The following is a 12,161-nucleotide window of genomic DNA, read 5'->3' on the forward strand; positions in this document are numbered from 1 at the left end:
GGAAGGTAATAGTCAATACTGTCACTCCATCACCAGCACAGAGAAAACTGACTGCAAATACTTACATGAAAAGCTCACCATCCACAACCAGAGCAGTTAAGAAACGGAAGACAATGAACTAAACAAAACAATGAACAAAACCAAAGAAAAAGCAGCTTCCAAAAGATTTACTACTTCATTGCTCGTTCAATGCTACTCTCTTCAGCGCAGCTAGCATCTAGTCTACATGAAGCAAGAAGTGTAGGAGGACTCTGCTGGTATTTTTTCTGTTGTTGTGTAACATACACCTACAGTTCTGGAAAACAAACAAATTATTAAAAACATGTGCTTTGTAAGACTCTATACTGCATGTTTTGCATGTGACAACAGAGCAGAGGCTCTGTGCTTGCATGTGCTGAGGAAATTTCCATTCCTATTACTATAGCCCAACAGTAATCCTGTTTGATTGAAGGGGCTTAAAATGATTAGTAAAAGCATTTATTTCTAAGTTGACTTCTCCACAATACAGTCTAAGTTTCCTCAAAATTGCATATCCTAGGAAAGAAATCTTTCACTAACAAAGTACATAAACCATAAAACATGAGAAAATAATCCGTATCAATATTTACATCACTTCACTACTTTTTTTCCCTTCCTATATGCCTTCTAAATGTAGAACAAAGCTTTCAGGAACGTAAAAGTAATTTGTTCAGCTCTAATCACTTCAGCTGTTTTGATGTATCTACACACATACTTAGCATAATGCCTAGACAGAATTATAGATTTCAGACTAGAACTACATTGATAATCTGATCTTTAATCAGGGATAGCTGAGGGGTCCACAAACAGCAGGTGGTTCTATACACCACACTGCTCAGGGACAATGAGGCGCCGAGTTTCAGCCTTCCCTCTCAATTCTCTATTTCTTCTTAGTTTAACAAGTCAGATGCTAGAATTTATACTATAGGTTTTTTCACATTAACTTTTACAGCCACCTCTTAAAGAATATGCTCCAAAGAAATACACTTCACTGTACAATATGTCGCTTCCATAGTAAATATTTTTGTGAAACAGAGTTTACATATATGAAGAGGCAAATTTTTCAAATTCTGTTCAACACCTACTCACTTGAAAACAAAGCCTGCTACTCTAGATGAGAAGTACTGAATTGCACATTGCTCACAACACAGCTATTCAGCTACAGTGCTGTATCTCAGTTCCTCCATTAAGATAATTTAACTTGTGGGACAGAATTTCTTATCTTTCCAAATACAATTGAGACATGCACAATGGCTAATAAAGTGTGCATAACACTTCATACTTCCTATTTTCTACATATATAACACGCAGAACTCTCCTTCTACTTTCCTAAACTACAGGGTAGGAGGTAGCTATGATACCATCGTTATGCAGTTTCCTCCATCACCAGCCTTTCTTTCCCTGTTTCCCTCCCTGCCTCCTTACTGTGCTAATCCTTTTCACACTAGCCCTCCTTCCACGTTGTGCTGGTTTGGTTAAAAAACAAGTTTCTCTTTTAGTGAATTTTGCCTGTCAGCTACAGCCTTCATATTAGCTGCATTTTCCTGGAGAACCAGATACATGTTTTGGTAAACATAGCAATGGAATGCAGTTATCAATAAGCATGGATGGACATCTCACAAGAGGGGCAACAAGAAACAGGTGACCAAGAAACTGACCATGTATAACATTCCATTCATGTGAATGCTTCATATAAAAGTGGGAGATGACGAAGATCTCGTCCCTTCTTTTTCCCTTTTGCTTATGGCCGACATTAGGAGAGGACCTTGCTAGTCGTTCCTGCAAACTGAGGCCTAGTGAGAGACTGAATCCAGCTCCAGTTGGCTGCAGAGTCCAATCCAGGACTTTGGTTGCCGGCTCTGCAGTTGCTGAGACTTTCAAGATTGGTTTTGTATATTTTGTATTATTTTCTCTATTCTTATTAGTAGCACTAGTAAAACATCTTTAATTTTTCCAACTCTCTTCTCTCTGTCCTTCTTTTCCTCCCGATCGCCTGTCCTTAGTGGGAAAGGGGGAGAGGGAGGGGCAAAAAGGGGGAAGTGGAGGGGAGAGAGGAGGTTAACAATACATCTGCCAGGGTTTTATTGTCACCCCGCAATCAAAACCCTCGACACACGTCCTCTGCCTGCCATTTTCAACCTGCTTCCTGCATGAACACGGCCTCACTGCCTCTTCCTTTGCAGTTCCTGTCAGCTCTGATTCCTCTGAACTTCCTTAGAATTTTTATGCATTTCCTTATCCCCTCCTTAATGCTTCTGCTTATTTGCTAATTCCTGACCTCCCACTCCTCACGCCTCTGGATGACTCCCTCAACACCCAGATTGTCTTTAATTCAGATTCCATTTTCTTGCACTTTTGACTGATCTTTATATTACCTCTTAAACATTTCAGCTGTCTACCACTTTCTGAGGCTTGATTTTTCTTGTATTCCCAGTTTTTGTTGTTTCCTAACCAAATTTACTCTTCCCCTTGTTCCCTTCATTGAGGTAAACTTCTTGCAACAACTCTGGATTTAGTCCGAATAAAAGAAGCTGGTGGTCATCTTAATCTCATATCTAATATGGTTCTAGCTTATGTCTCTGTCCCAACCAAGAGCAATTGCATTCAGTAAGCATTTTGCATACAGAAGAGTTTGAGCTTGGTGCTAATAAATGTGAGATTGTGTGGAGAAAAGGCTAGGGAAAAAAAAAAAGGAGAAACATCAGCTGGCAATATAACCAGTAGTTACAAACATCAAACTTCTGTTTGTCCCATAACTTGATCTATATTTTCCAGCTGGGTTTAAGGGAAGAAAAACCAAACCAAACCAACCAACCAACCTATCTGAATTAAAATGGACCAAAGTAGAGATTTTAACTTTCCATGGAACCTGGGTGTAATCATCCAATACAGCTTTACAAGCATGATTCTCATTAACTCTGTATTTCCATAAGGAATTGCTAGCATCGATGCCAGAGTAAAGGAGGAGGGATGCGATTTCTCCTGATGTGAAGTTCTTGCACATCTGACTACTACAACTTAAAAAATGAAAGCAAATGTGAAAATGCCATCTTCTTGCATATTAGTGGCAGTTGCTGTAAATACTTGTTTATAGTATTTTTCAAGCACAAGCATTTCTGAAAGCACAAAGGAGCACTGGTTACTTTGCTAGACTGCCACTCATCCAGGGATACTTACAATCTGAGCCAGAACATCTCTCCGCAACTAAACAATCATGGTCTGCATTTTGCATCCATTGCAATCATTTTCACTAGCTGTAAATACTTCTCCCCATCCTCGCCTTTTTAACCCTCTGTGCTTAAATCAGGTATCATCCTAGTCTTCAGAGGATTTGTACGGAGTACTTGCTAGTTACCATCCTAGTTCTTTCAGAATCCTGGAAAATAAGTTAACCAGCCCCAACAAACAGTGCTGTAAGCTCACAGTTTGTTTACTGTTTTGCTTACTTGAATCTCTATTCCTACTATCCATTCTACCTTCTCCCATACCTTAAGCTCAAAAACTGCAGCAGAGCATTCATTTAGATTTAGCAATACTGACATTATCTTTAGCAATTACTACATTCTAACTGTGTATTATCCTTTCTTCCTCTTCTCACAACTCTGTGTTTAAAGAGTGTTTTTGTTTTCTTTACTACCTGCTGTCATTTCTAAAGAAACTTGACTTCTGCAAATTTGTCTTTTATCTTTACACATACTCTTTAGTGCCAATTTTTCCTCTATCTGGCTTTTTCTTCCCATTTCTGACAGGCTCTGCTCATTTGTGAGATTCTTCTTGGGGTGTTTAAAGTCTGTAGTTTTTCCCACCATTTTTCCCTTTCTTGGGATATTTCACAAACATTCTTCGTGCTTTAGTACAAAAACTCTTCAGTTCCACTGACCTTGCCACTTTTCAGTTTAATGATTTTTCCATAAATATAACTTTTTTTGCTTGTTTTGCCTTGTTCTGGCTTTTAATTTCTTTGTTTTGTTTTCAGTACACAATGAATTGGGCCTCAACCATTCAACAAATGCTTCACTTGTTTCCAGTCCCATCCACTTGATTCCTGCCTTTAAACCAGCAATTCTCACATTAGCTTCTGTTTCCTTCTGTAAAAGTCAACATCTTGGCTTGTCATCACAGATGCTTGACCATAATGTGGCTGAAAACAGCTCTTATTTATTCCTCTTGCACTCTTCCTCCACGCTTGCAGTATCAGCAGGCAGCCCACTTTATCAGACCATAACCAACAGGTTCTCTTAAACTGAAACCTGTCTATCATCAACCATGCAGATCCCTTCCTTCTGCACAGTCTCTCTAAAATAAAGCTTTTCACTCTAAGCTAAGGTTTTTATCCATGATCTCATGATTTAACTTCGACTACTTCAATAGTCTGGCCTTGACAAACACAGTCTATCTCAGTCACATCCACTCATGACACTAAACCTTTCAGTTTGTGTTCTATGCTATGAATCTCTCTCTATACTTTTAAACAGCACCCTCATTTGCATCAAATATAAGTCTTTGACTCTAACACTTATTAGTAGGCAACACCAACCATCTCTTGTTCACTCATGACTCCCCTCCCTCCAATCAGACTAAGGCGGGTCAATAACACCTATTTCATTTTTTTAAAAATCACACCTTCATGTTTTCCTACCAACACTTATTTGGTACTTATCCTACCAACATTTAGGTTTTATAGCATCCACAAACTCTTCTGAGCTATACATATGACTAAACATAGAATGGAGTGAGGATGGAAGGTATCTCCACAGCTGGAGAACCTGCAGAAAGATTTCACCTGGAGAATGTCTCTTTTCTCTAGCAATTTCATGAAGGATATAATGTTTATTTAGAGCTAGTGAGGGCTGAGGGCAAGTGAAGACTCTTGCCACTGACCCATCCACGAGAGACAGCCCAGCTTGGCACGGAACCCACCAGAGCCCCAGCCATGGCTCTAGGATCATGGGCAGGGCTGGGCCAAGGCTGCTGTAGAGGGTGCAAGGCTGGGGGCTCCATGGAGGAAGGTAAAGCACCAATAACCTCTGTAGCAAAGGAGTTTCAAGAAATTACAAGAGATAAGGAGACTGTAAACATCGAGAAAATATAGAGATGCTTGATACCCAAGACAACAGAGGGAAGAGATAACCTAAATAGGGCTAGGCCAAACTTTTCTGGAGCTTGAGGTGCAAAGGTTATGTGTTTCTGAGGAAACACCACCAACAGTGGTGTGGGCTGTTAAGAGTGAGGCTCAGAAGCTGGGGTACAGCAGTTTAGACAGGGAATGGTTGTATGTAATATATATACATGTATATACATACACATATAGAAAGCACAAATTATAAAAGATTTAAGAGTTGAACTAAAATGCTGAAGAACCACTACTCTAATGCATATGAACAGAAAGAAACCACAGTGGTCCAGCTGCAAACACAGTGCACTGGTCAGGTGCACCAAGTCCTCTTGGATTCCTCCACCTGTATTATTCAGCCACGTCCACTTGACATGTGCACTGTAAGCACTTTGGAGCAGGGATTAGGCTTTTGTCCTGTGATTTCATAACACCTTTCAAAACAAAAACCTCACCTTTACCTACCACTGCTCTAAAATATGGTACACAGAGAACAACATGAAGACAAGAACAGGAAGCGGAAATGAGTTAAACTTCAGCAGAATTTTTTCCACACCTACTCTCTTTTAGCATCAGCATGAAGTACACTAAATCCAGATAAGATGGTTCTGAGAAATGCAGTGGCACTAGGGAAAAAATCAAAAGACAAAAGCCACAGTTAGTGAAATACTTCAGAAATGTACGTATTTTCCATTGATCCTCCTAAGGGAAATGGGGGCATTTGCTAATAGGAAGCAGATGAATCATCGATGCACCAAGGTAAGGTGCACAGCAATCTACTTAAATGGTTTGAAATTGTTTTAACTGACTGCACATTGTTTGTGCTTTAAAGGTTTAAGGTTTAAATTCTGTATTTTAAAATATGCACAAAGCTCCAGCTGAAGACCTACAGTTTACCTCCTGTATTACTGCAACTTCCATCCTTTATATTCCTCTGAAAAAGAAAAATATTTCCCACACTCCTTTTGAAATCCTCATGCCATTTGTGTCATAATGACTTTTCCAGAAACCTCTTGGATGCCGATGACAGAGAATCACAATTCCAGAAAGGAAGAAGTGGAACACAAAACATGTTTTAGTCAACATGTATTTATGGAACCGTATTCAGTAATGAGGTAAGAAAAGCGTGTAAATATTTTCTACCAAAGAGCACATTATAGTGGGCACAAATATATATTTTATCAAAAGGAAATATACAAATAATAGTAGTAGAATTACCCAGAAAACACTACAATATATGACATTTCCTACTGCTTCTCAAAGTATATGAAAACACCTTCTTCACATAGGTTTCAAAAGCAAGTCACAATCATGTAGTACAAGAAGACAGGATGCTGATCCTAAAGACCTAACAAGTGAAACACATATGATGGGGAAAGTATAAATTTTAAAAACACACATGCATATGCATGCATCCAGTCTCATATTCGCCCACCCTACCAAGCTGTTATTACATCTCATCCTCATTAGCTTTGCAGAACCAAAATGGAACAGAGAATCACAGAATTTTTACAGGAGGGAATGAAATTCCATAGGCATCTATCCCTCACACCCTTCCAAGCCAGCTGAAAACTTGTGGGATTACAGTAGGTGGCGAGAAGTTGTTACCATTCCTGATACAAAATCCTGCATTATGAGTGAGGAAGGGAAGGACTTGATACTGAAATGAGACATTCCTAGGATTGGAAATTACAAAAAAAAACCCCAACTATAAAATATCAGAATCATTGAGGTGCAATAGCAATGGAATAGACGCCTATAGAACAAATGCAGGTGGAGACCTGAAATTACAAGTGATGGCTTTAACACTTATTTCACAGATTTTAGAGAAATTCTTGGAGAGAGTCTTTTAAATAGACTCCTAAAACTAAAATATCTTTCTATCCAGAGAACTAAGGCCATCTTTGGTATCAATATATTGTTTCTTTTGGTTGCATGTTTTACATCTTTCCACCATACATTCATCCTGTCTACTTCCTACAACACATTCACCTCAGTAGCAAATGTTCCTGTGCTGGGGAGGGCGTTTCAGTAACCTATTAAACTTTTCTCACTGTTTCCATTCTCTTTGCTTTGTAGGGAAATCTGCAGTGAAGTAGGTGGGCTAAACTGTGCACCTCCAGTCCCAAGTTAGACTGAAATGTCCTCAGCACATGAACCGTCTGCTACTCTCTGTAGCCTGCACAACAGCCTCCCGCCCTTCTTTCTTGGTCCTGAAATACTGGACCACAACAAACAGGTAGAATAGAAATAAATACGTAAGATTTTTATGGGCTTCAGTTCCATTATTTATAACTTAATTCATGCTTCCAAAGAAAGTGGGACACTTGGATTCTATTCATTAAATCACTCCATAAAATAATTTCTAAAAATCTTTAATGACCACAGTTATTAGGACCACTTTGCAGGTACTATTACAGGTACTATTTTATTTAACTTAGAACACATAAAAGATAGAAGTGTATCTTAGTAGTAGTACTAAGATACTAGCAGTATAAATATAATATATATATATATTATATAGTGTGTATATATATATATAGTATAAATAGCAGTACTAAAATCAGATTTTTAGGTGTTCATAGCTTAAGAATGGTTACCCCATGTTTTTAGATCCTAGGAGCTTTAATAGAAGGAGTGAACTAAACCGACTGCATTTGCCAGACTAGATTACTGATTTCAAGCAACCCCTCCCCCAATCATGTGACTATGCTCTGCACTCCATCAATTAAAACTTGTTTAATCTTAGTCACTATCATACATGCAAGGATTAAACAGTAACCTGTAAGGGCCTGTGACATCTACTGCTCACTTTTAATTTTGCTTTAGCAGAAGCTAAAGATGCCAAACATTTTGCTAAGCAACATCCTCATCTGAGAACAACGCAGAAATTACATGATTCCTTTTCCTTTGAAATCATGCTGTGTTCCATGAGCATGCCTTTCCTAATCCCTTTTCCACTACTGAGAGCAAAGGATCAGCTTCTCTTTCTCCAAGTGTTTGAATAGGCACCAGCTCCTAAACTGCAATGCAGGCACTTTTGGTGATCTCACAGGCCACGATCCACAGTCTGTAACTGGTGTGCACCATCACATACAACAGTAAAACTCAGACTATTTTCAACTGATACTAAAACTCAACCATATTCTGCAACTGACAGAGGTCAGTTAATCCAAGTTCACAAAACACTGATTAAAGGTAATACCATTGCCCACAGAGACATATCGGTACATTATAAACTTATAATCGTCCAACATCTTATTGATTTCCTCACTTAACAAGCTCTTTCCACTCCATCACTGAAAGCCAGGCCTCATTAACTAAACTTTTAAGACACTATTAGATACCTGCTAATTAACTAAGACAGACTTACAAAACTGGTAGCCAGCAGCGTTAACGATAAGTGCAAAAGACTTCCCATTGGGATGTGGAAAGAGCTGTGTTTGCACAAAGCTGAGCCCAAGCTGACAAGCCACAGCAGCCCCCATCTCCTGTGCTTTTACACTGCTCCCCCCTCGGTCTCTGCTTCAGAGGGAGCGTCAGGCTTGGGAGACTCAAGCTGGCTTCATGCAGGCAGCTGCACAGCCCGTTCCAGAAACAAACCTGCTGGGAAAAGCAGTTAAGAGACATCCTCAAAGTATTAATATTAACCAGTTGGTTTGTTGATTTAATACACGTACACAATATCCTGGAAAATGAAAACTTCAGTGTCTTCAGTTAATAAACCAGCTCTTACAGTCACTTGTTGAAGTCAATGCATACAGAAAGCCAGCAGCCAGAGTGGCTTCAACTTACCTGTTAAGTGTTTTGAGCAACACATTACCTAAATCACACACAGCCAGGCCTCCTAGTTTTCAGCACTGTACTGTCTACTGCAACAGAGCAGCATGCACTGGGAACTGACGCTTCACTATACTTGCGACACTGGAAACGCAAATAGGTTCTTTGTGTTACCTGTACATTTTTATAATAGGCACATTCTCTACTAAGTCTTACTTCGCTCATAACAAGCTGATTAACTGATTCTTGCCTAGCCTTTTAGACAAGATGTGCTGAGCACTGACTTCTCTGTTACACAATTTGTAGACTTCTTTTTATCGAAGGATCACATTTAACCTGAAAGACCAGGCACATCATGCTAAAGGAACCAAGTATTTCCAAACCAAAGGAGCCTAAGTCTGAAAAAATATTTCCATTTTGAAACCATGGAAATTTGTTCGTTGCCCTTGATAAATCACAAAGAAAAAAAAATTAAGTACTCACTTCAACACAGGTTTTAGTACAGCAGCACAGAGAGCAACTGCTGATATTTTGCCAAAAGTGCTAGATAGATCGATACTATTAAGAACAGGTATAGCCAGTGCAATCTCTCATCTCCTGCCTTGCAAACTTTATTTAGACCTATAAGACACTGGGAACATTCTTTATCATCATTATAATAAAAGATAATTTTTGTACCTAAGCTAGCAGACAGTGTCTAATATCTGAAATATGCAGAGATACAAACAAAAGATTTAACAAACTGATCAAGTTTATTTAAAAATCAAACAGCAGTGTATGAGAGAACTGACAAAAACAAATGCCAAGCAGTTTAAACAAGAAATGAATCCACTATATTCAAATTTTTAAATGCATATCCTTCTCCTAATGTCAAAAAAAAGGTTTTTGAGACACAATTTATTGAGACGAATCTTTAAAAGACGTTAAAATACATACGTTTTAAATTTCACGCCATCATATAGAATTATTTTATCATTAAACAGGAAAATGAAAAAAATGTTTTTTCCTGAGAAATGATATGACACTTTTGCAACTATACAGCTTGAGAAATTGAAGCTAAGACCAGTTTTTGTGAGGCTTGTAATAAAAAATCTCTAAACCTAGCAAAACCGCTTTTGACCCCTATGCTTACACTACTTTCTATTTTATGTTAGTGAATTATTAGACAGCTCTATCTTACAACTAAAATAATTCACTGTTCTAAACATTCTGTAAGAAAAAGTTGCATTTGATACACAATTGTTACACTATCGGGTTAATAAGGTATAATTAAACCCAGGCATTTAAGTGCAGTCTTACAGGGAAGAAAATTACCTCAGGAACAAAACAGTAATTCTGTCTGTACAGATTATTTTGACTTCAACTCCTTGCTTTAGTGGTACTGGGAACTGGCAAAACAGGAAAATCTTGAAAAGGGTGTTTAAACACCTAACCTGGGTTTTGTTCACTTAAGACAGGTTAATAATCCATTGCTAATGGCAGCTCTTTTGTAAGAAAGGACATCAACTACTGACAAGATTCTTTTTTGCTGAAGAGGCTCTTTTTAAAATATATGCTTATTGCAAAAGAAATCAACACTGTAAGATCTGATGTAACAGGTAGACGGAGCAAATGAATCTGCATCACAAGTAAGACTCCCCCCCTCCCACAAGTTAATTCTGAGAAGCTGCTAGAGGAATCAAGATGCACAGACGATTCTCATCTCATTGTGCATGTATGACTGGGATGTGGAATGTGTTCTCACTGTTCAGACCTGTCCCAGATTTCCCTCTGACTCGAAACAGGAGGGAAAAGAGCCTCCCTCTCAACCCCAGTGCTGGCAGCCACCCTTCGTGCTAGGGAGGGCTCTCACCATCAGGTTCAACGGCACGTTTCGAGTGTCTTTTAAAGAACGAACACCGAACAGCTCTCTTCGCCAGACAAAAGCGGCTCACACGAAGTCCCCGCTGCCCAAGAGGCGGCGAACCAGCGGCGGCCCGGGCTCCCGCGCACCGAGGGGCGGCTGAACCCGCGCCGCCGGGTCCTCGCCGCTCCGGGAAGGGCCGGCATCACCTCCCGACCCTGAAGACGCGGTTCCCGGGGGAAGGCCACCTTAAATCATATGCCGGGGGGCGGGGGAGAAGGGTGTTTTAATTTCCGTGTGCGGTGACTGGAGAGCAGATTAAATCCCACCTGCGCTAGGAAGCAGACACACACACACACACGGGGGAAAGGACACTCCAGCCTCCCGCACCGCCAGGGCCCCGGCCCCACACGGCAGCTGGCGGAGCCGAGACGGCTCAGGTGTCGCTGCAGAGGACACAAGGGGGGGAGCTGGAGAGTTCAAGTTCCCCCCCAGGTAGGAGGGAGAACGGGCGGGCGGAACCGGCTGGCTCGGGGACCCTCGGGCGCCAGGATGAGAGAGAAACGAGGGTTCGGGCTCCCCTGCCCCCGGGCTGAGAGAAGCGGGGCTGGTGGTGGCCGGCGCCCCTGCCCCGCCGTGCGCTGAGGGGCGAGCTCGGAGCGGGGACACGGGCGGAGCACGAACCCGCGGGCCGGGGGCAGCAGCGCAGCAGCCCTTCCCCCCGCCTCCTTTTCTTCCCCCTCTCCACCCGGGCGAGCCCCATTTCCTCTCAGCGGCAGCCGAGGGCGCTCCTCGGGGCCGGGCGGGGAAGGGAGCGGCAGGAGCCAGCGCCGGTAGCGCCTTGTTCTCTGCCGCCGCGGCGGGCAGCCAGGCCGGAGGGGGCTGCGCAGCCCGCTCCCCGCCTCCCCTCCCGGGGCTCACCTCCTCGATGGCCGCCACCGTGTTCCTGCACTGGGCCATCCGGGTGGTGAAGTTGGAGGCGGTAGGTGACTTGTAATCCTCATTGGTCTCGGACACGAATTCCGACACGGAGATCTGGTCCGGCATGGCGGGGCGGGGATGAGTGGGGCGAGGGGAGGGGAGAGGGGAAGGGGGGAAAGCAGGCGGCTCCGGGGGGAGGGGAGGGCCCAGGGGGGCTCCCCCCTCACATCGCTCGGCAACGGGCGGCGGCAGCGCCCTCCTCGCAGTCCCGCCGTCTGGAGCGGTGTTGTTCCTCCGCCGCCACACAAGGAAATTCCCCGCACCCACACTCCTCCCCGCGCGGTCACGCAGCACCGGGGGCCGGGCACACGCCCAGCGGCGAGTGGCGGGAGCTGCCTCCACACCCCGCCCTCCCTCTCGCTTTCTCCCTCACACACGCTCGCAGGGCGGGGGCGGGCCGAGGCGCGGCCGCATGACCCCCGGCTC

The 12,161-nt window shown here is 42.4% G+C and overlaps 1 protein-coding gene across 5 annotated transcripts in view; it reads right to left on the minus strand.

Annotated features, from left to right (window-relative positions):
- Positions 1 to 12,081, minus strand: part of ASAP2 (ArfGAP with SH3 domain, ankyrin repeat and PH domain 2) — a 91,753-nt gene extending 79,672 nt beyond the window's left edge. For 2 of the 5 annotated variants that reach the window (XM_065059550.1, XM_065059547.1), the window contains exon 1: positions 11,676 to 11,997. In XM_065059550.1, coding sequence (XP_064915622.1) covers positions 11,676 to 11,801 — 126 coding nt within the window. In that variant the 5' untranslated portion in view covers positions 11,802 to 11,997. Of the gene's footprint in view, positions 1 to 65; positions 226 to 11,675 lie in introns of those variants that run through there. The other 3 variants (XM_065059549.1, XM_065059546.1, XM_065059548.1) reach the window with 3 other exon arrangements.
- Between the last annotated feature and the right edge of the window lie 80 nt (positions 12,082 to 12,161).

Source organism: Columba livia, chromosome 3 (assembly GCF_036013475.1).
Source record: "Columba livia isolate bColLiv1 breed racing homer chromosome 3, bColLiv1.pat.W.v2, whole genome shotgun sequence".
Taxonomy (NCBI): Eukaryota; Metazoa; Chordata; class Aves; order Columbiformes; family Columbidae; genus Columba; species Columba livia.